Genomic DNA, 25,788 nt, shown 5'->3' with positions numbered 1-25,788 from the left:
AAAATAACTTGGTTGAATAGCTACATTAAATTATAAGTATACAAAAACCTTGTGCAGTATAATTTATTTTAAATAAAATGCTGATAAAATCATTTATCAGCATTTTAAAGTATTTTGAATACTAAATATTAGCTACTTTTCAAGGATAATCACTTAAGATATAAAATTATACAAATGAGGCAATTTAAATAGAATGCCTAGTAAATATATTGATTTCCCAAAGACTTGTTCTTATTATTTAGCTGCCTATACCATAGTTGTATTTTCCATTCAAAGATGAATATTTTAACACTTATTTTTAATATAAAATTGTAAGTCTTGCTGTATTTTCAGGAAAGAAAGTATGACTATAGTTAATTTTTAGAATCTGGGGCTCGCCAGTTAGCTCAGTTGGTTAGAGCATGGTGCTGCTGATAACACCAAGGTCAAGGGTTTGGATCCCTGTACCAGCCAGCTCCCTGCAGCCCCCCAACCCCCCAAAAATTACACTTTGGAAAGACTACCAAGGACCTCATTACAGTCCCACTAAACTCTCCAGAAGGGACCATCAAATGCCTACATCTTTCTGTAGTAGTCAGCACTAAGACTTATAAGCACAAAATAAACACACACAGCAAATAAACAGAATCTAGTTTTATTAATACAACTTGAAAATTAGCAAAGTAGACTAATATTGAACATTAAGCACTTCATAGTAAATTTGCATAGACCAATATCTTACCTAGTTTACAACTAGCAATATTAAAGAAATTAAAAAAAAAAAAAAAAAAAAACTCTCCCAATAATTCAGTCCTAAAGCCATCAGCAGTCACTCCTAGAAACTGGTACTAGCTGCCACTTAAAAAGTCCTTTGGTCCAGTTAATTCCCAAAGTTAATGGTGCTTTTATAGAAGCTGAATCATTTTCTTCGCTGAACATTTAACCTATAGTTACTATAGTCCCTAAAATCCTAATGGCATGTCTGCTCCTTTTCTTTCTTCTTATTCCAGAAGTGTGGCATGTTTATAGTTCAATTAAAAAAAAATATATATCAAAATAATCTCCTACCAGAAGATGAATCGGTATCCTCATGGTCATGCTTTTCATGCCATTCCATAGTCCTGTAATAGCTGAGCATAACTTCCCACAGTGCTTTGCACAAGTCTGCAAGGCATGGAATATAGCTGTCTGGTGTAACGTGCTGAAGAAAATGAGAAGAGCCAATTTTTGAATTATTATGTTTAACACTTACAGTTAATCACAATAAAATGCTATGTTATTAATCAAATTCATTAAAAATTTAAGAGATAAATAAGCAAATTCCTCCCACTAACATATCTAAGGAGAAAATTCAACAGTAAGAAAACTTTTTTCAAGTAATTCTCATTTCAACATGGCTTTTTAGTACCCATTAGGAATGGGTCCATTTACTGCAAATCAAATTGTAGTCACAGAACCATACAGTCTACAAGAAATTACTGAAAGTGAATGTTCTCATAAATAGCAGCATAAACTTCGCCAAATGTATTTTTTCAAAGACATGTTTCTAAACATGCAAACACAACTTTATATTTATCCTCGGACCTGAGTCACAACTTACAAAAATAAAGTTGGATTTGCAATTCAATCATTTGTGTAGATTAAGTAAACACCTTTGACAATCTCTAAATTCTTTAAATCATACAGATACAGATAATCTATATCCAACAATAACATATTAAAGTAATGTTTTACATAAACAAGGCTATGAAAAATATGTGATCCCAAATCTTATCCCTAATGGAAATGCATGGATTTTTTCCCTCTCCTTCCTGTGTAAAAACAATTAGTGTGCCATTCTGTCCTTTTTCTATTCTATTTTGCAGGCATATTACATATTTTGCATGTCATGATACAGCATTTGCTTTATCACTTGAGATTTCTAGCATTTCTTTAGTTTGTGACCAATCTACCAAGACTGATCATGCTGATAAAACATTGAAAGGCTAAGACTCTGGTGTAAGTAAGCTCTCCAAGGTAAACAGCTAGTTCTAATAAGCTATAACACGTATAGCTACCATGTGATTGGTGCTCAGGATGTCACAGTTGGTAGTGGTCCTCTTTCAAAAAGCTTTTCTCCCCATAATGATCTCTTCCTCCTCTAAACTCCTCATTTACTAAAACATCTATTTAGCAATTAATAAAAGTATTAATTTGTAAGACTTAGAACACTCTCATGTTAGCATGTCAAGTCTTTGAAATTAAATTGGGAAGTAGTAAAATAAATCTTATAAAAGTCTATTAATACAATTCATTCTATTAATAGGTCTAAGGAGAAAAATCAAATGACTATCTCAAAAGATGCTGAAAAAAAACCTTTGACAAAATTCAACACTCATTCCTAATAAAAACTCATGAGAAAATAAGAATAAATGGATATTTCCTTAAGATGAGGAAACTTTAAGTCATAACCACTGTGGCCTGGAAAAAAGCAAGGATGCCCCTATCTCCATTACTATTTAACAATGTTCTGGACGGACCAGCCAATGCAACAGAGAAAACAAGTAGAAGCTAAAGAATAGGAAAAGAAGAAATAAAGCTGTTTTTACCTTATGATTAATTTATATCTAGAAATTTCTAGAGAATCAATGACAAAACTAAAACAATAAAAGAATTCATCAAGGTAGCAGGTTATAAAATTAACATGCAAAAAATAATAGTGCTCATATACAAATAATAACCAATTAGAAGATATACTGAATGAGAAACCTCCACTTACAATAAGAAGAGACAAAATTTTTAAGAATAAATTTAACAAGAAATTATCAAAAACTCTATGAAGAAAACTATGAAAAACTCCTGAAAGACATAAAAGTAGACTTGAACAAATGGAAAGGCATTCCTTACTTTTAGTTAGGACGTCTCAATGTCATCACAATGTCAGTTCTCCCTAAGTTAATTTATAAATTTACTGCGATACTAATAAAAAAGTCCAGAAATAGATCCAGCCTTGTATAAAAATCTGGTGTATGATAAAGACAGCATCTCACATCACTTAGGTGAAGATAATCTTTTTCACAAATAGTGTTGGGACAACTGGATTGTCAGTTGGAAACAGATAAAATTAGATCCACTCCTCACACCATACACAAGAATAAACTCCAAATGGATAAGAGATCTAAATGTAAAGAACAAAACTATACTAGCACTAGAAGAAAACATAAATCAATTCTTCTCTAACTTTGATATAGGAAAAGCCTTTCTAATTACAACTCAAATTCAGAAGTAATTAATAAAAACAGAATTTGCATGGCAAAAAACACTATATGCAAAGTCAAAAGACAAATGACAAATTTACAACATATATTCACAATAAAAAACTAATAGCCCTACATTTATAAAGAACTCTTAAAAGTTTAGGAAAAAAGACCAAAAATTCTATAGAAAAATTGGAAGAAGGCACATGAACACACTTCTCAAAGAGAGATATGAAGACAGACCTTAAAAATGAAAACACATTCAACTTTATTTGTAATAGGGCAAACATAAATATAACTACAATAAGATACAAATTACCACCTATCAGATTGGTAAAAATTTTAAAGCTACCACTGAGAAAGATTCTCTCCTCAACCAAACTCTATCTGTGTTCCTCTTGAGCCCTCTTCTCAATGAGGCCTCAAGCTTGGCCTAAAAATAATTGAACAAAACACTAATACAGTTTCTAATGGCTCAAGACTGTATCCCTAGGATGACCCTAGCACTCCTTAAAGTGCCTGCCTGAGAAACTCAAGGCTGCCAAAAGAATTTACTGTTTGTTCTAGCTAACAGCTGAAAGGCCCCATTGTCCCAGCCTCTGTGGGAGGGGAGGAGCCTAACTTCAATAGGCACCAGTTAGCAAACCCAGATAGGTTTCACATGGACCAACCCCCTTCTTACTTTTTGTAATTCATCACCACTTCTCTGACTCTACTAAGCTACCAATCACCCCCCTTCCTATTCCCTCATTCTCCCTCTAAAATGTCCAGTCACCTCTGCACAAATCAAGGTTGAGTCCCTACTGCAATAGTATATTACTAATTAAAATCCGTCTTTAGCACTTTAGCATCTGGCTGTGTTTATCTCTGACACCATGTACTCTGCTGGCAAGGCTTGAAGAAACAGGCACTCTCATACACTGCTGGTGGGAACGCAAAGTGATACAACCCCATTCCCAAGAAGGAGAATTTGGCACTATCTAACGAAACTACATGTGTATCTTCCCGTTGACCCAGCAATTCCACTTCCAGGAATTTTTCCTGAAGATATACCTCAATGTACAAACACATAGGCACAAAGTTATTCGTTAAAGGATTATCTATAATTGCAAAATATTGGAATCTATCTAAATGTCTGAACAAAAGAGATTGGTAGAATAAACTATCATTCATACACACACAAGAGTACTATGCAGTTGTGAAAAAAAGTAATTTGGGGTAATTTCTCAGGCTTATTTTTATAATTGCTACATTTAAAATGAACCTGTTTTAGTTTTTTTCCTTGGTTTATTTTTACCACATCATTTCACCTAACATCTGTTATACCACACACATAATGAAAACCAACACTGATGCACAAAGTCAGAGTAAGGCTAGAAGCAGAGGACAAAGAAAAGCAAAAATCACAAAACATGCTGTGCTGCAACTCAGCAATCATTCACCCAAATAAAGGCACTCCCCTGCAAGTCAATTTTTCTAACTTTCATAAACTCAACTTTGCACAAACTTATATCATACAAATAAATTTAATCTAAGTATCCTAACATTCTTTCTGGTAGATAATAAGAAGGCAGAGTTAGTCATATTTTTTCCCAAAGAACAATTACTACTATACAAATAACCGTGTTATAGTCCACCAAATAATTTTTATTACTCCTGTCACAGTTTAGCAAACCAGAAAATTGAAACTTAGACCTAAGACCTACTACCTTCTATTCTTCATCCAACCACTGTCTAGCTACATTATTTGCCTATTTATTCGAGGAAAAGGAGGTCGTTTACTATGTTTTCTCTTGAGGATTTGCTGAAATTTAATGGGTTTGAATGAGATATAGACATAGAAATATGTATGTAAAATGTTTTCAAAAAAAGTTGAAATTATGTAATAAAGGTATATAGTAAGTTCTTCTCACTAAAATGTGCAGTGTAAATAATTAGCAGATCTAGTTAAACTACTGCGTGTGCCTAAGTCTCCCAAAAGAACCCAAATATTATTATCTTCAAATATATTCATATATACAAACATAAGACTATGATATACTCAGCACCAGATAACAAGATAATTCTTGCCTAAGTTTACATTCTAAAATAGAAACAAATGTAGAGACCATTTTACTAAATACATACAAGTACAATAAATAGTTTAAGAAAAAAAGGCAAGGTAGGGTAAATTAAAAAATAATAATAATAATGCTTTAAATAGAATTAAACCCAGATACGTTAATCTCTGTACTTGAAGACGTATTGCTGGCAATAAGTTAAAAGAGTCATTTCATTTAAAAATTGGACCACTCTCCCCTATACCATGCAACCAACTGGTATCAGCTCTCACAGGGGCAAGTTCTTCTCATGCTTTTAATACCATATAACTAAAATCATTTGCCACAAGTATTTTCTAATTACTTTATAAAATCACCTCCAAATTTCAAATAGAGAATCTAATTACACAGACAAGCACGAACCATAACCAAGAAATTCAAAGAAACCAACATATAGGCAAATAACTGCATAAGTAATCAAAAAATAAAAAGCAGGTCAAGAAGAGGACCTGAATTTCTGATTAACAGCCCATACAACTTCCACTCAGACATTAGTTCTTCATAACTGCAGAGCAAAATTGAGAGACCAAGGCAAGGAATTGAAAGCCTGGGTTCCTGCTGGCCCTAGTTCCATAACTTACTAGTCACATGCCCTTAGTCAATAAACCACTCTGTCTCTCAGTTTCACCTTTCATAAAACAGTGTTAGAGATACCTGGATCTTCCTATCTCATCACTGGTTTAAGTCATTCATCAATTACTAAATCCTTAACACTGAAACTCAGTTCAAGTTCCAATTAATGGGGGACTCATCAGGTATAAGACCAGGAATATCACAGCCAAGCAGCACCATACCGTAATTCCAGTTCTATGTTCATATCACATATCTAAAAAAATAGCAAGTCTTGAATGCATCAACTTAGAAAATATTCACACAGCAAGACACCCCAAAGAATTAAATAACATGTTTTGAAATTTTTTTAAAAAGAATAGAAGGGAAATAAAAATTTAGTTATCGACTATTTCTCTATGTTCCAGACATATTTTCCACTGCTATTCTTAACTGAAAGCGAGTAGCATCGATTTATTCAGTGAAGGTTGTGAGGTGAGGGCAAAAGAGAAAAAAGGTATATGGTCTTTTGAGAAGTATCTCAAAAAACATGCAGAAAAGAAGGGATATTTTAAGTAACCTAAATTTTTTTTAAAAAGCATACCCTCAGCAGAGATAACATACATGTCTATTAACTTTGGTGATCATAAAAAGCAACAAACATCCCAGAAGGCAGGATTTGGAGCAGATTCACAAATTCAGATGTTATACAAAAAACTCAACACAGCATTTCCACCATGCTTCACAATTCAAACACCAAAATAGGTTCCTTAATCCAATCCTGATTAACACTTTCACAAAATCCATAGATCTGACTTCCCATCTCAGCACTATCAGCTCAGAGTAACACCTGGCACCTTCCAACCAACCTACCTGGTCAAAATAAAATTGACGAAATAAGCTTATCAAAACCAGCAACATCTCAGCCTTAATTATGAACAATAATAAGTTTAGGCTATTTTCAGAGAACAGTGTAAATCCAGAAATGAATATAAGCAGCTTTTCTGAATTTGAAGCACACACTGAAAAAATGTTATCTTCTTAAAGTTGCTTAAAAGCAAAGTGGCAAATATGAAAAAAAGAGGCTGAAGTTAGTCTACCCATCAGAAATCCCTATTACCAAATCCCTACAAAAATTTCAGGAAGATGCTTTTGAAAAATATTAAACGTCAAAATGTTAATTCTCAGTAGTATCTTTAAAGCATTATTTTGTTCTTGTTTCACATTTAGATTTAGCACTCTAATCACATCCTAACAAACATAAAGGGAACAGATGTTTTGGAAACCTCACAGAAATTCAAAACTCTCAGTGCCTTCCACCAGCCCCCCCCCCAATACTGATAGATGGGTTTCAAAAAACAACAAAGGGGGCCGGCCCATGGCTCACTTTGGAGAGAGTGGTGCTGATAACACCAAGGCCACGGGTTCAGATCCCTATATAGGGATGGCTGGTTAGCTCACTTGGGAGAGTGTGGTGCTGACAACACCAACTCAAGGGTTAAGATCCCCTTACCAGTCATCTTTTAAGAAACAACAACAACAACAACAAAGAGTTATCAGTAAGAACATTAGCACTGTGTGCTCACATTACCATAAGCTGCTGGGGACTCTCCTCCTTATCTGACTCGTATCTGGAAATATGCTGCTGGTCAAAACAGCACTAGGCCCAGGGAGCTACAAACACCTCTGGTGGGTGCTGAACTCTAGATCTGAACAAGTGTCTGGGCCACACAGTTACAAGATCCTTCCAATCTCTAATTATTTCTGTGCCAAGCTGTACAAAATATGAATATCTTAATTACTTCCTAACCATCAGAAACCAGAAAGATGGTACTGTATAGCGGAAAGACCACTGACCTGGATGGAACACGTTCCAGTTTGAGGCCCTGTCGGGCCTTAAAAACTAATGCCACCTTACGTGACATTACAAGTGGTGCCATTATGGGCCCACAAGGGCGTATTAATGTGGCAGCCTAAGACGGCCCCGGGAGGAAGTAGGGTGGGAGTGTCTGCGGGAACCTTGCCTTAGCCCTTATTGGCCAAATACAAATACGTGCTTCAGCGCTTGTGAACACTGCGTGGTTGCAATAGCTAGGCATTGAGACAGGATGCATGCCCTTGACCTTTAAGCTGATAGGATTATGTAAAAAACCTCCCTTCCCCATTTGCCTTTAAAAGCAAGTGCTTGTGTGATAATAAACGGAACTGCTCAACAGAACCCCCGCTGCCTCTGAGTGTCCTTTAAACCGGGCTGGTTGGGGCCAGCGGCTGTGCTCACCTCTCTTCACGGCTCTCTTCCCCCGTCTCCTTCCAAAGGGGACCGGAGGGAAAGAGGAATCTGGGCTGGAGGGAAAGAGGAATCCGGGCCATTCGCTCGCCCACCAAAAGGAACAAGGCTAGGGCTGTTTGGGTCGGCCGGCGGCAGACCCGACAAGGCCCAATTCTGTGACTGACTTGGTCATGACTCCTGCATACTTAATGTTTCTAAACCCCAAGAGTTAAAGCAAATCATCTAGAGTCTCTCTGAAGCTTTAAAAACTATGACTCTCCATAGACAAAAATATGCATATGTTTCTAACAAAACTTTCCTCATACATGACTGTATTCATTCATGATTTAAAAACACAAATATATCATGAGGAAAACTAGTCATTCTCATCTGCCAAACACTTTATCATTAATACAAAATATATATATATATGTACACACACACATAAGGACATGTAATATATGATATAAATGATCCCAAATTGGAACTAAGTAACTAGCACCCAACTAAGTAACTAGTACTCATTAAATTGTGAAACAGAAAATTCTCTTTTAGTACCATTCTCAGGTTTTTCTAACTACTGTTAAATAGTCTTAATCAAATAGATAACTTTATTTTATAAAAGCAAAGCATGTGTAATCAGAATATATAATTATCTGTCAAAATTTCAAGTGATAAAATGCTGTTAACCCCTCATGCGAAGTCCACAAAAAGGGCACTATTTAAAAATATAAAAACAATATCAAATTAAGAATAGGCTTTTTTGACAGGTTTCAAAAATGGTTTTCTACCAGTGAATTTGTACCAGTAAATTCTCTATCAGTACAATTTTCTACAAGTAAATTGCTAGTGGCTGTGTCCCACCTCTAAAAAAAGGTTGGCTCTTTAACTTTTACCCATAATTCCCCACACCCCCACCCCCCAAAAAAATCACCCAGCAGTCAAATTACATTGATAGTTTTAAGAGTTCTTAGACTTGGGACAGTAGACAGGCCTTGCCATATCCAAGCCAGTTTCAAGTGCATAGAAAACCCCTCCACTTCTAGCTAAGAGAGGGAAAGCTGGTTACCCAGATAACTACAGCCCAAAGCATGTGCTCCACAGGCACTTATTAGTCTCAGATGCATTAGAAACAACCAAACAACCAAACTAAAATCCTGTTAAGCCAAGTCAGACAATCTGCTATACATTTCACCTACCCTGTGCTCTCCTATTCATGCCATTGCTCCTACTTTCTCTGTATTTCTGGATCCATCCACATACATTGTTCCTGTTATGCCTGTTGAAATCAAAACCCAACTCAAAAGTAGCCATCTCCTCTTAACAATAAGGTACAGTTTTTCCTTCCTTAGAAGCCTTAAAGAACCGTATTGACCATTTTGACACCTTATGCTGTTTAAACTTTTCATACTCTACCTCTAATCATGACTAATGCAACCTTACTAGACTATAAACTCTTCAAAGTGTTATTCATCCTTGCTGAGCTGAAATGATTACTGATTAACGAAGCTGAGTAATGAAAAGGAAACTGGTTTACACTTAGCAAGTCATAGTGCTAAGAAAATGGAGTCTAGTGTCTTCTCCAGCACCCATGAAACAGTAATAGTCTAGCTTTTCACTTTGAAAACAAAATAAAATTTCAGACCTGTCACAATTCTTGACAACCCAGAAAGTAAATGGCATGGGAAAAGGAAGGGATGGATAAACTTTCCCTACCTATCTTTTGATCATTAAGTTTTAATAATAATAAAAATTTCCAAAACCCACTTTCTATTTTACCTTAAATAACTAGAAATCAATATTAAAATTCACATACAAGAAAATTAGCTAGGCCCTATATACACATGATAATAGTAAATCTGACAGATGAATTCCTAGTTTATTATAAAACTGACCTAAGCAAGCCCTCAAGTAAATAGTAATATACCTTGAAATGATAAGGTTTCTCTCTTCGACCAATATTCAGATTGGTTGCATTCAGCAAGAAAGGAAAAGTCCACTCACCTATCCAAGCCAATCAACCAAATTAACCTCAACAATCAATGAAATGTCCCAGTATAACACCCATGTGTTCAGGAAAAGGGATAAATACAGACACCACTAATCAGGAGTGTAGATTGAAACACACTTTCTAAAGGGCAATTTTGAAAATACAAACAAAAAATCCTTTAAAATGCAAAACCTCGACAATGTAATTTCCTTTCTTCTGACTTATCCTAAAGAAATAATTAAAGATGTGTGCAAAGATGCAGCTTTAAGAATATTTACTACAGTGTTGTTCATAATGACAAAAACTGGAAATAACAAAAATACCCAAGAACAGGAAAGTAGTTAATTAATCTGTAGGATCTCTTATACTGAAATACTGTCAAGCCATTAAAAGTTATGTGGGTAGCGTATTTCCTGAAATGAAAAATTATTTATAACATAGCAAGCGGGAAAAAAATGTTATAAGACAGCATATACAGCTACTTTTAAAGGCTATCTGCTTATATATATGTTAAAAGAACAAGGTTTGCATGCAGACATATATAATTTTTATTTTCTTCTTTTTGCTTATCTGTCTTTTCTAACAATATGCTTTAGCTGTATAATTTAAAATATGTATATTTTTAAGAGTAAGCATCATATTAATTAATGATTGTTTAATTCTAGCAACTATTTATATAATTTATATTGTCTAACTATAAAGAGTGTGAGTGACATAAAAACATACATAACAGACTAGTTTAAGACAGAAAAAAGAAAAAGGAGAAAGAGGCAGTTAATTCTATAGAGAATCCAGAACAAAATGAGTACCCAGAACAAAATGGGTACTACACAAAATGGGTACTATAAGAATTAAACTTTAAAAGCCTAGAAGAATGAAATATTAGACTAGCCTTTAGTTTTTTCTCTGTATGATCTACACATATAAAGCACCTATAAAAGTGCATGGCACAGAAAAGTTACTCAGTATGTTGGTTTTCTTTCCTTCCCACTTAACCTAATCATATTTGAATTGTGTCAACACTACACAAATTGGAGACAAAGATAGAAAGCCAATTTACTCAAGAAACATTTACTAAACACCTACAATGTGCCAGACTCTGCGAAAACTTGAAATGATTTTGAAAGTTCTTTCTAAAAAAAACATTATATTTTTCCAAAAGTATTAATGCATTATCAAGTTTATTTCAAAAACCAAACTCAAAGCTCATTAAGATCATTTGGCAATGAACAACTGAAAAATGGCTCAAAATATTTTAGCCAGCTTAGCCAACTCCATTATCATAAAATGAATGAATAACATTCTAATTAACATCTTGAAAGGAACTCCCCAGGGAAACCCATCAGCCTGCTTAAAAAAATGTTACAAATATCCAAAAAAAAAGGATGAATACTTCATAAACTTTTAAAAATACACAAAAGTTTCTCTATAAGGTCACAAAATAAAGAACATCCACATGGTGTCTGTAAATCTCTCCACAAACAGGTGTAAACACACAGGGTACATAAAAATGTAAATGCAATCACAAGCAAGGCTTAATTTTTTAAGTAAATAAAATTACCACTATGATCCTCTACACTGACCCTTTCCAGAAATAAATGAAGTTGAATTCTCATTTGAAGATTTTGCTGCTAAGTATTAGCCATTTATTTGGACTTCAAAATAATGTACACATTTTTTTAGAAGAATCTAAATGGTCTAAAAACAATAAGCCAATACATTCAAGAAAAACAGGGAAACCAGACAGAAAGATAAACTATAACACGATAAAATATGCTTCTAATTAAATCATTTTGAAAATATGATTTACTAAAGAAAAAAATAAGCATATTCAATCGAAAAATGATTTCAAAAAGTTCAAAACCAACTACTTATTTTTAACTTTTTTATTGAAATGCATTGATTATAGATACTTGTGGACTAGAATTACATTTCAATACAGTATACACTGTGTGATGATCAAATCAGAGTAATTACCATATCATTGTTACAAAACTTAATCATCTCTTTGTGATGCGGGCAATGGATTCAAAGCAATGGTAAAGGAAACAAATGGCAGAAATTTCATAATAGTGTAGGTTTCTGCTGGCCTTAAGAACTCTGGTTCTATTCACCAGTGTAAATAAAAACAGAACACTAATTTTACCCTGGATTTCTTTGTAAAGGGTCTTTTTAAAAAATTATTTCGATTTCTCTAGCTCATTTAAGCTGATAAATGAAAGTGGTTTAAAATAATACTATGAATAAAGCAAGCAGATGATTATCTCTTTTCATTTCCAATTTCTTTCCGTTTAAGGTAAGCACAATTATTGTCTGTTCACAGGAACTCCATCTCCCTCTTACTCTTTACCATTCACTTATCTTAATTTTCAATGTTATTGTCAACTCTATTTATGATTAAGGACTTCCTTCAAAATACTGATATAGTGTAGAGAAAATAAACTGCCAAAATGCCTAGGGTTTCTTCTAATTTCCAAAATACGCCACAGTCAACAACCTTCCACATATGAGGGGTCTTCAAAAAGTTCATGGATAGATTCGTATTATCTTTTTTTTTTTTTTTTTTTTATGACCGGTAAGGGGATCACAACCCTTGGCTTCCTTTCGTCCGCACCACGCTCAGCCAGTGAGGGCACCGGCCACCCCTATATAGGATCCGAACCCGCGGCATCGGCGCTCCCAGCGCCACACTCTCCCGAGTGAGCCACGGGGTCGGCCCCGTATTATCTTTTAATTCTATTTTTCCATGAACTTTTTGAAGTACCCCCATATCCCCCGAGCATTCTGCTGCTTCTTGCTTATCTGACACTCCATTGCCATGGTTGCTCTCACACAAATATATCCTTGGTGAATATTATCAGTTATTTTTAATCAGGACTAATATGATTCCCCCCTGCCACATATTGAGAAATTAAGAACCTTACATTCTAATACAAGGCTCCTTCACTAATTATCTCCCTTGCCTGAGTTATGCCATTCCAGAGACTTGATATTTTTCTCTCTAGGAAAGCATATTTAAATTTCCTTTCATCAGCTTATTTTTCAACTTCTAAGGGTTCCCTTTATTTTTCCTTGAGCTAACCACTGTCTTTTACAGAATCAGTTACTATAAGTTCACATCTTTTTGTCAAACTAAATACTAAATAAATAGAGCTGGTAAGAAATAATTTCTACCTAATGTTACCTAGTTTAAACATGTCAAATATGATTCAATATAATGAAATAAATTAACAGGTTTCAAATATATGTCTCCATCCCTGTCTGCCTATAGCAGCACTGACTGGGATTCCTAGGGTAATTTCTAGGACACACAGGATAATTTCCGAACTTCCTTAATTTTCTATCAAAAATAATGCCAAAGAGAATGGGCACTCAATATGTATCACAATATTCACATTACATTAACTCCTTTCTTCAAAAGAAATTCCTCCATGAAGCCATCGCTAACATTTGCTACTACTATTCTCACCAATTCAAACCAAAACTATTTCAACTAATGTATTACCACAGCTTGAACATAAGCCAAAAATGTACAACTAACTCCGTTAGATGAATAATATGTGTGCCTACTGTTGTATGTGTGTGTTTTCTATGATTAAGCTCTAGTATATTAATAAATCAGTTTCCTTAATTTAATTATATACGAGTATACCTCATCTACTATCACAAACATATGGATAACTTTATAATGATGTACCAAAAGTTTATTGAGGGTAATTTTAACAAGAATTTACCCAAGATTAAATCAAGGATAAGCTATTTGTTATCTGATAATTTAAATATACAGAGCCACTTCAAAAGATTACACACTCAGCTTTTTTAAAAAATAAAAGAAATTCAGAAGAAACGTAATGATATGGTAAATATCTTGAGTATAAATTTTTGTTCATAAAAACATAAGCCAAGTACAACTTTGAGCTTTATACTATGTAAATGCACAGAGGACTTTCTGAAGAAGCATAAGCACAAATATGAGGAGTCTTCAAAAGGCTCATGGAAAGACTCATATTACCTTTTAATTCTATTTTTCCATGAACTTTTTGAAGTACCCTAAATCTTCGACATTTAAAAGCATATAAAAGTGGTAACAAAATACTACACACACACACACAACACACACCAGGTTTAACTAAAGTAAAGATGAAAGGACAAAAACCTGATTTGTTTAAACTGTTTGTTTTAATTATTAAGAGTTATTTTTTGCTTAACAGAATAATCATTAACTAGCAATAAATTGCTTTATCATTTAAATCATCTATAAGTGATAGCAACACTAATAGAATCAAAAAATAGATTTGGTATTTAAATAGAATATATACTATCCAACTAAAAATGTATATGAATAAGAAAATAAATAACAAATTTGAAAATTATTAAAAATTTATAACGATAGCAGTACTTAAAACTGGATATTTAAAGATGTAATTGCATAATTCTATCACACTTAAAGATAATCACAAAATTTGTGAAACAGTCCTCATGATTTATGAAATATTTTTAAAACATATTTTTAGCCATATTAACAACCATCCATTGTCATTATCAACTTACTCTTTAACACATCATATATGATCACACCCTTCACAAATATTTGTTGTAGCTCAAGTAAGAAAATTTCTCTAGTACCCGACAGATATACAACCTGCGCTTTTGGCAAATAAACTCACTGAAGAATAAGACTAGCTTCATTTCACACTAATACCTGGACACAACTACAAAAGAGAACAGATATCTACTTCCTAGAACTGTTACAATTTCCTGAGATGACATTAGGGAAAACTCAAGGATGTCTCTACTGAGAGACACAGAGCATTCCTAGCCTAGAATGAAAGAGAACATAGTAAACAATGGCTTCCATATTGCCAAATCAAGTGGTCATTTCTGTAACATCACCATATTCAGACTCTTAGCAGCATCTGACATAGGTTTACATTCCATTCATGAAACACTTCCTTCTTCACGCTGTTGTGACACCATCTCCAAGTTTTCCTCCTACCCAGCTAGCTGCTCTTTCTTAGACTCTTCTAGCCTCTCTTCCCCTATCTAGTCCCTGAATGTTACAAGGCCCAGGGCCCTCATGTCTTCTTTATCTACACCCTTTCCCCCCAATCTTCTTATCCAGTATCATGGCTTTAATTACAAGTAGACGCTAATGACTCTCAAATCTATAACTTCAGGACTAACCTCCCTAGCTTCTTTCATCCAACTGCCTCTTCAACAAGTCCACTTGCATGTTAACAGGTATCAAACAGAACTCATAATTTTCCATTGCAGTCCTACTCCTTCCCCATATGCCCTGTAAAAGCAAATGACACTACCATTCTCCCAGTTGTTCATCACTCTCTTTTCCTCATACTCTACAGCAACCCATCAGCAGGACCTATTTCTAAAACAAGAGCCCAAATCAGTCCACTTCTCACTTGTTGGGTTATATTACCTAAAGATCTATGTCTCTTTGAGAATAAAAAAGAAAAATTGGTTACAGATGCTGACGGAGACAGCATTTGTACACACACAAAAAGACTGAAAGTTTGCATGGAAAACCAGCAAACATGATTGCTTAAAAGCACCCTAGATGCAATCACAGAAGAGAAAACAGAGCCTGAGAGAGAAGAGTAAAAGAAGCTATGAGAGAGTAGAAAGTCAGTTTAGAAGTAACCACACTCTGATCTCAGCAGCCTTTACCATTTGTGTAACTGAGTCTTCCAGTTTCTCTATGAGGAAAAGAATATGGGAGAAAACTTTTGGCAAACATATTTGTTTTTGTTTTAGTAGCATCTTCAAATAGTAAGTGTGAAGAAAAAGGGAATATGAATTTAAAATCCAGAAGAGAAACATATGAACAGTAATTAAGTTACTACATACTGTACAGAGATCTTTATATTGCAGCTTTTGGAATTTTGTATCTGTGTTTCCTGCACACAGTTCCACATAACCAAGAACAACTTGAAACACAGTATTATGAATGGCTTGGGTGAAGTGCATATGAAGTTGATCCATTGCTGTCTATGGAAAGAAAAAACACACAACATAATTTCATGTTATTAAAATAAACAAATTCAACAGATTGGAAAACACAGAGGAAAAATATTTACCAATTATAGCTACAGCACAAAGATCACTATTATTCCCAGAATTATAACTACAGTGTAGATTACTTGCAAATAACCCTTCACATAACCATGACATACCACTCAAGATTAATCTGAATCGTGAACACTGCTCTGTTGCTCCGTATTTCTAACTGGTATTCATCCCACTCTTTCCCAAACATGTCATACATAATCACACCTCTGGATCCCCTCTGCCATCACATAATCATTCTCTTACATTATTCAGGACACTTCTCAATGGCCGCCTTCTTGGAGAAGCCTTTCCTGACTATCCTATATAAATCAGTACTTTCCATCACCATACCCTGATTTATAATTCTTTGTACCACTTGTTCCCACCTGTCATCATATTCATTATTTCTTTAATGTCTATATCACTAACTAGAAGGTAAGATACATGAGGGCCTACATTTAGGTGCCTGGAGCAATGCACACAGTAGGTATAATATTTCATGAATCTAAGACAATCTTATGGAGAAAATTAAAAGTTATAATCCTACTTTCAAAGATCTTTAAACATGTCCCTCAAAATTGCCAAATGTCTCTCTTCTTGCATTTTTTCCTAGGTATAGCTTAAGTCACACAAGTTAATGAAGTACAATAAACAGCTGAATTTTTTTATTCAGATTTTAAAATGTAAATAGAGTTTAAATTGTTTGGTAAAGTCTTAAATTTCCTTCTAAGAGAGGGGACTACTTAAGGGAAGAAAATATTTACATCTATTATGTTTAAAAGTTGCATAAATGTATAATCCTGTACACACAGAAGATACAATTACCTTGCAAACGATGGCCCCTGTTTCAAGTTTTTTGAGGAAGACCTTGAACAGTTAAGAGTATGAAAAGCCATGCATAATGAGAGAAGTTACGACATTTGGGGGATAATAGAACCCTGTGAGAAAAATCTAATAAAGGCAATGGACCTATTTTACAGATAAATGTACCCAACGAACAAAAGTTTACAAGCCATTTTGAGGGAGTCATGCTGGTCTATCTAGGAACCCATGTAGCTCCAAATTAAGAAGCCTTGTTTCAGGACCAAGATCTGAGGTATATAAGAGACCACACGTCATCTCCCACTGAATTATCCTATAATATACTTTTTATAAACCTACATAAAACTGTGAAAATATTAAACCCGACAAACACTTCACAGTTCAGAACAAACTTTCAGTATCAATATAATACTGTCTATGTGAACATCCATGTTATCACTGTTAATTCAGCATAAAAATGTACTTCACTGAATGAAATTTTTTAAGAACACTACATTAGAAATATTCAGACTTAATCAATCATGTAGGTCAACAGATTCCTAATTAAGAAAAAAATTGAATGTCATTTTGAAACTAACCTGTGTTTTTCCAAGAAGTCGATAAGCTTGTTGAACTTTGGTATAATGGTTAATGTCAAAATTCTTGCAGATTTTGGAAAGAGCTACATCCAGCTGTTCCTGTGTAATTCAAAGAGAAAGCAAGAGGTGGTTAAGGAATTAGGTTTTCTATGTCTTGAAACCCATGCCTAGTGTAAGTATGATAGTTTCTTAAGAAATCTTTTTTTTTTTTTTAATTTTATGTTTCCTCAAGCATCAACTAAAATCTTACAATTATATAAACTGAATTTGTGGGACTACTGAAAAACAATAAAACAATCATTCTGTAATCACTGAATAGCAATTTTCAACAAAACTACACTGACTTTAAAAGTACATACCTCAATAGTTAGGCTTTTATATCCAAGTGTGTTACTTTGTTTATGGGTTTCTATTTCAATGATTTCATTTTTAAATAATGATTTTCTCCATAAGCACAGAATAATACTGTATATTAAAAGTGAAGAAATATTGAGCTCTCAATAGAAAGCCCTCATTAAAAATATTCATGGAAGGGGCCGAGCCCGTGGCGCAATCAGGAGAGTGCAGTGCTGGGAGCGCAGTGATGCTCCCGCAGCGGGTTCGGATCCTATATAGGAATGGCCGGTGCACTCACTGGCTAAGTACCGGTCACGAAAAAGACAAAAAAAAAAAAAAAAATTTTCATGGAATTGTTTACTTAAGGGATTCAAACCAACTGTTTTGTGATTATCAAATAAATTAGCATTCTTACAATTAGCAAATAATTGCACTTAAAATCAAAAACTACTTTCACAAAAGGTCATTCAAAGTCTAGCCTCAACTTTTGTAAGTACTCTTATCAGGAAAACAATAAAATAAAATACCAGAAGAAACTAAATAATTCTAGTTAAATTTATTAACATAAACACACAGTTTGCAAAGACTGCCAAGGACACAGATGAACTCTGAATATGGGTAGGAGGAAAAACAAGGCTTCATGCTCACAATGACTTACCTTTTTCCTCTCCAGTTTCTACATTTTTTTTTTTTGTCTTTTTCCGTGACCGGCACTCAGCCAGTGAGTGCACCGGCCATTCCTATATAGGATCCGAACCTGCTGCGGGAGCATCGCTGCGCTCCCAGCACCGCACTCTCCCGAGTGCGCCACGGGCTTGGCGCAGTTTGTACATTTTTGATGAACTATATGAGATATCACTATCAGGTTTAGTAATTTAGGAGGGTTTTCATCAGCCAACAATTACTCATAAGTAGATTAACTCACTAAACTAAAAAGAGAAGTAGTTGATAATCAAAATATAATTAATACAGAGGAAATATTTTAGCTATAATATAACGTGCATGAGAACATAACTATAACTAACAGTTTGGGGATTTTTCTGGAAATGGTGATACTTTAAGTACTGTTTTGAGATCTAATAATTCGAAAAGTATTATTGAGTTCACAAGTAGATTAACACTAACCTGACTACACATAGCTATTCCAAATGAAAAATAACAAGATATAGTGATCTAGAAACACTGGTAATAACATGAAAGTCAAAACATAATGTTGCACCTATGCTATTCAGAAACACCTGAAGAGAAAAAGCAGTTTAAATTATAATATAACCCTTCTTACCTCAATTTGTTCTAAAGTATCTTGCAACTTTGAATTCAGTTCACTATTAAATAAAACAGAGAGTTAGATATGTCTACCTTTTAAAAAGACCAACTAAATGCTAAATAAAGACATGCTAGCTGAATAAATAATCAACAAATTCAAAGATCAATAGTATGAGCAGTAAGACACACTGGTGAATCTACAGATAATGCAATAAGGCAAGAAAAATAAATAAAAGGAAAAGGATTAGAGAGAAAGAAATACAAGTCATTGCTAGCAGCAACAGAATTGTGTGAGTAGAAAACTCTAAAGAACCTACAGGTGAAACTAAGCACTTAAGAATTAAAAATTAATAGCAAATTTTTAAGATAAAAAGTATAATGTAAATAAAAAGTAAAATTTCAAAAATAAAATTAATTTCTATATATTAGGAACAAAAAATTAGAAACTATAATTTTTAAAAATACCATTTAAAAAAGCCAAATGCCTGTGAATAAGTATAACAAAAACATACCAGACAATACTGAGCTAAAATAAATTAGACTTAAATACTAGAAGTATAGATGCTCCTCCACCCTTCAAGGAGTTACACCCTGACAAATCCATTGTAAATTGAAAAATATCCTAGGTTGAAAATGCATTTAATATACCTGACTTACATCACAGCTTAGCCTAGCCTACCTTAAAAATGCTTAGACACTTACATTAGCCTACTGTTGGGCAAAATCATCTACCGCAAAGCCTATTTTATAATAAAGTGTTTGATAACCCAAGTAATTTATTGAATACAGTACTGAAAGTGAAAAATGAAATGGTTGTATGGGTACTCAAAGTAAGGTTTTTGCTGAATGCATATCACTTCAACACCACTGTAAAGTCAAAAAATCGTAGTGAACTACCATAAGTCAGGGACCATCTGTATATCCATGTATAATAGATTAAAACCTTCAATATAGTTCTCACCAAAATGATCTCCTAAAATAGTTCAAATTCTAATCAAAATCCCAGCAAGATTTTTTTTTAATTTATGGAAACTGACAAGAAGCTTCTAAAATTTATGTGTAAACTTAAAAGGCTAAGAATAGCCAAGAAAATCTTGAAGAATAATGTTGAAGGACGCGTACTAAAATAAGTTGAGGATTATAATAAAGTTACAGCAATAAGACAGTGTGGTACTGACATAAGGATACATAAGGAGATCAACAGAACACAGTAAAGACAAAGGTAAATGGCTTGAACAGATACTTGACAAAGGGAATATCCAATTGACTAATAAACACATAAATGGGCACTCAAGTCAATTAGTCATTCAGGAAATGCAAATTAAAACTACAATAACATTGTAACAAATGACCAGAATGGCTAAAAATATTTTTTTTTAATTAAAAATGACATCACCAAATACTGGCAAGGATGTGGAACAAATATTCATTCATTCAATGCTAAAAGAGGGGAAAATTGATTACACTCTCTTTGGAAAACCGTAATATCTATTGAAATTCAACATACTCCGCAGTTCTAATCCTATATATATATATATATATATATAGGATTAGAACTGCGGAGTATGTTGAATATATATATATATAAAACAGAAACACACACATAATCCTTGTAGCATTACCTATAACATGCAACAACTTGAAGCATCATAATCATCTATGAATAATTAAATGATTAAGTAAAGTGTGATATGTTCATACAATGAAATCCTACAGCAATGAAAATATATGACCTGAATTTCAAAAATATAATGTTGGGGCAAAAGAAGTCAATTAAAAGAGTATATACTATATGATTCCACTTATTTAAAGCTCTAAACAAGCAAACTAACTTTAGTGACAGAAGCCTAAACAGTGGTCACCGTGAGAGAACGACTGGGATGGGCCATGAGGAAAGTTTCTGGGGTACTAGAAAGTTCTTTTTCTATATCTGGGTAGTAATTATATAACTATATGTTTACTTTGTAAAAATTTATTGAGTTATACACTTAGGTATGTGATTGAATCTAGTTTTTATTTTCCCCCCCTTTAATTCTCACTAAGTCAGTTAAAAAAAACAACAGAACTGACATTAAGAGAATTATTTTATCTTATTACGAAAAAAGATTCATGATATCTAACAAAATTAAAAAATGAGAAAATATTTTAACAAAAAAGACATACTTAAATTTTTTTTAAAATAGTTAGAACAAGTCAACAGTGTAGTTTAATATATCAAAATCATACAGGCTTTTTATAACTGCTGTCTGCTGATTATAAATTTGACTCTCAAATTCCTAGCAGCCAAAGCAAGTAGGTAGGGCCACAATATACAATTCAGCATTCATAATATCAAAATATACCAGTAGCTCAAGGGGCAAAAAATCAAAATCAAACAAAGAAACAAAAATCACTTTTGCTGACATTAAGTTTGACATAAATTTTGCCAGAGTCCTGATAAAGGGAACCTTTTATTTCCTAAGGCACAACGCCCTTCACAATACCTTACAGGATATACAATAATCAGTTCCTTGTGCTTTGCTTCTTATAGAACCTTTCAATGCAGCTTAGGAGATAACACCAGAGCAAGACAGAGACAAAGATATAGATATAAAGCAATTTTTCGGAAAAGTACAACTAATATAACATGAGTACCTAGTTTTTGATGGTCTCCAAGATAAACGTCCAAACATCTAGAGGAATTTTCTACAAGTAATATTTATCATAAGCATACTTTGGATTGAGGTTGAGGATTGGCAATTAGTGAGCAAAACTATATCCTTTGGCAATTGACAGTGGAGGATTGATACCTTATTAGAAAAAGTAAGATCTCTAACCAAGATTTATGCCAGGAATATAGCCAAATCCACAGGTACAGGTTAAGGAAATACTAGTCTGGACTGATATTTTCCTTAAAAAAATGATTCTAAGACAATTCCTGCCCAAAACATAATAAATGAACGAATGAGTGAATGAATGAACAAAGTAAGAATGAGAGCTAAAGGCCCAAAATAATACCTCAAAAAGGATAGTCATGATTATGCCTTAGAACTTAGAAAGAACTAAATACTCCATGCAAAACAAAACAAAGAAAAACAAATCAGTATTCTCTCTCCCCACAGTTGTTCCTTCTCCTATGTTTTTTGTCTTGATTCATAGCATAATAACTCACTCAATCCAAGCTGGAAATCTCAGTCATCTTTAATTCTTCCTTCTCTTCACATGTAACTGGTAATCAAATCCTGATGATACTACCATTTCATTTCAGTATTTCCCATATCCACCCATGCGTACCCTTTCTCAGTTCTGTGTCCTAATTCAAACATTATCATCTTTTGCTTAAGTTATTATAACAGCCTATTAAAAAATCACTGCATACAACATACACATTCCACCCTTTAATCCATCCATCTGTTTGCCTGACAAATACCATCAACCAAACATTGGACAATGTCCTCCAAAAGCCAGGGATAGCTCAGAGCAGGGATCTAACTTCACCTTGGATTTGGTCAATATTCTTTGTGATTTGGCAGACACACACGAACAGCTTGTATGTGAAAGGCTTCAGGGAAGGCAAGTACTCTTCAGTCCTCTGGGCCCTACCATTCCCTATGGTCTTGCATCTGACAGATTCACATTTATGTTACCTGCCTGGTCCATAAGGACATCTGAGTTTGCAGCTCTTAAGTAAAGCAGAAATAAAATCACAGTAATCTCATGCTTTAAAACCTTTGGTGGTTCCCCATTAACTGAGGAAAAAGCCTCAAATTAGAACAGCATGTAAGGCCCTTAACAATCTGACATGAAAAAATTAGCCTCCCATTCACTTTTCAATGACTATATTTTAGTCATATGGGCTGTGTGTAGTTCCTCAAATAAACCTCAGACTTTCACACCTTCTGTTCTTGCACACAGTGTTCATAATAACTAGACTATCCCTTTTCCCTTTCTCACTCACAAATGTCCATCTATTTTTCAAGGCTCAATTCAAATTCCATCTTCTCTGGAATTCCTCCCCTACTAACTAACTGCTCCCATAAGTTTCACAATACTCTGTTTACAGCACCCTGCATTATAGTAAGGAATACTCGTGACTGTGTCTCTGGGCACAAGGCTCCTGGAGACTGTGGCTTATTCCCCAGTGACTCCCAGAACTAAATTCACTACCTGATTCAGAGCAGGTAATAAATAATGGCTGAGTCAAATTTGCAATTCAAAGAAAAATGGCAAAATTTTACTGCCATTCTACCTCAATTAAAAAAAACTATAGAGAGAGAAGGAAAGGGAAGAGAATGTTTTAGAAGAAAAAGAACCACACTAGACTCTGAGTCTACAGGTGCCTTAACAAGAGGAACAGATGAGCAGACCTAAAGCTAGTTCCACTCTTCTATCAGATGGAATTCAAAAGTTCACATAGAGAAAGACACAGAAAGGCAAGGACAACTAGAATAATGAGTAATACAGAACTGGTAAACATATTCTTTTAGGGAATATTTTGAGTTTGGAGAAGAAATACATCTAAATTCATTCACAGGTAAGAGTAATGACTTCTTCAGTTTCTCTATCAAAAAAAATGGGCTTCAGTGTTTATAAAACTATCATAAATCTAGATGTTTTTATTGCTGCTATTATTTATAATTAAATGATTCTAAATCCTACGTATTGAGTTAAATGCAAACATAATAATGTAATTAGCATATAGAAGATTATAAATATAAAATCTATAAATCAAAAATTTGGTTTTATTAAAAATGCTTTTAAATGTACAAGTGCAGTTTGACAACAGTTTACCACTAATTAAAAATATATATATACAAATTATATGATTAAGGAGTGGACATTAACTGTGTGGCTTTTAAAGAAGCCCTTAGCCATCATTCAGAATTGTGAATTCAAGCCATTGTAGTCAGTTAATAAAAGTATGTTAAAAGGATCTATTCATAAACATTTTGACAAATAAAAGTTGCAATATGGACAAAAAAATTAATAGTTTTAAGATGGAAGGCTAAAAGCTTTTAAAAGCTATATGCAAGCTGAATGTAGTGAAACAAACAATTCTACAGAACATCTTTACCATCACTACAGAAACTACAAGGGTACTTCAAAAAGTTCATGGAAAGATTCATATTATCTTTTAATTTTATTTTCCATGAACTTTTTGAAATACCCTCGTATTAAAGATAACATATCCATAAATAATTAATAGAGTTCTTTTAAATAGCTAATCTAGGATACACACATATTTGCAAAAATGAGTACTAGAAAGGGAGAATATAAATCAGAATTTTGTACAAGTATGACCATACAAAAAGACAAGGTGGTACAAAGATAATTAACATCTTAATGATCTTTCCCTGGTCTGTTATTAACAAGCCATGTGATTTAAGTCATGTCCCTTAATATCTCGGGGCATCAGTTTCCTATATAAAGGTGGGCAAGATCAAAAGGGTTGCTTCCAACTCTAATACTTCATAATTTTATTATGTGCAGAACACCAGCTACCCAATTACCACAACTTTGTATATGGCTCAGTGAAGTTCTAAGACTTTTAGAATGAACTTAAGTAAATGGACTTCCAGGTTTATAATATATGTCCATGGCCCCTGAAAATTCTAGTCTGTTTAGATCAGAGCCTATTCCAGTAGTTTCAATCTATTCGATATACTCACAGGAAGCAGAGAATTTATCAACAGACCTCAGAGAAAACCTGATTCTCAAACACTTTCAAGCTAAACCAACAACCCTGAGGTACTATGAAGTATGTACATTATCCTGCAGAACAGTTATGACCAGACTGTGATCACTTTGGATCTAGCTAGATCTCTATCCTCACTCTATTCAGAAAGCCCTCACCTAACCGAGACCACAAAGCTCAGAGTCCATTCCTAAGAATACTAAATGTTCAAATCATCTCCAAAGTTTATGAACTGTAATTCTAGAGCACAGATCAGAACCCATGGGCCAAATCCAGCCAGCAGCCTATGTTTCTAAATAAAGTTCTTTGGAACACAACCACATCCATTTGTTTACATATTGTCTATGGCTGCTACTGGACTGTGAGGGCAAAGTTGAATACTGAGGTTGCAATAGAGATTTTATGGTCTACAAAACTAAAAATATTTATTATCTGGCCCTTTAGAGAAAAACTTTGGCAACCCTTTGCTAAAGTTCAGCAGAAGACTGTTTAGTTGGTCAACTGATCAAAGTGAAAACAGGAAAGATTTATACACACACACACACACACACACACACACACATACACACACACACACACACACACACACACACACAAGTCATGCATAGCTTAATGATGGGGATACTTTCTGAGAAATGAGTCATTAGGTGATTTCATTATCGTGCAAACATCATAGACTTACCTAGACAAACCTAGATGGTATAGCCTACTATATATATATATACACCTAGGCTATATGGAATAGCCTATTGCCCTGACCACCATCATATACACAGTTGATTGTTGACTGAAACATCATTATATAAGGCATGAAAATATATACATGAGGATATATCAAAAAGTTCATAGAAAGATTTGCATTATCTTTCAATTCTATTTTTCTACAAACTCTTTGATGTACTTTCATATACATGTGTGTATCTT

General features: G+C 33.9%; 1 protein-coding gene across 2 annotated transcripts in view; it reads right to left on the bottom strand.

Moving 5' to 3' along the window:
• Positions 1-25,788, bottom strand: part of VPS50 (VPS50 subunit of EARP/GARPII complex) — a 120,932-nt gene that overhangs the window by 66,000 nt on the left and 29,144 nt on the right. For both annotated transcript variants that reach the window (XM_063098871.1, XM_063098872.1), the window contains exons 10-13: positions 19,207-19,249; positions 17,589-17,687; positions 15,988-16,128; positions 1,048-1,180 (exon numbers count right to left, since the gene is read on the bottom strand). In XM_063098871.1, coding sequence (XP_062954941.1) covers positions 1,048-1,180; positions 15,988-16,128; positions 17,589-17,687; positions 19,207-19,249 — 416 coding nt within the window. The remainder of the gene's footprint in view (positions 1-1,047; positions 1,181-15,987; positions 16,129-17,588; positions 17,688-19,206; positions 19,250-25,788) is intronic.

This window comes from Cynocephalus volans, chromosome 6 (genome assembly GCF_027409185.1).
Source record: "Cynocephalus volans isolate mCynVol1 chromosome 6, mCynVol1.pri, whole genome shotgun sequence".
NCBI classification, from domain to species: domain Eukaryota; kingdom Metazoa; phylum Chordata; class Mammalia; order Dermoptera; family Cynocephalidae; genus Cynocephalus; species Cynocephalus volans.
This window is presented reverse-complemented; position numbering and strand designations above follow the sequence as displayed.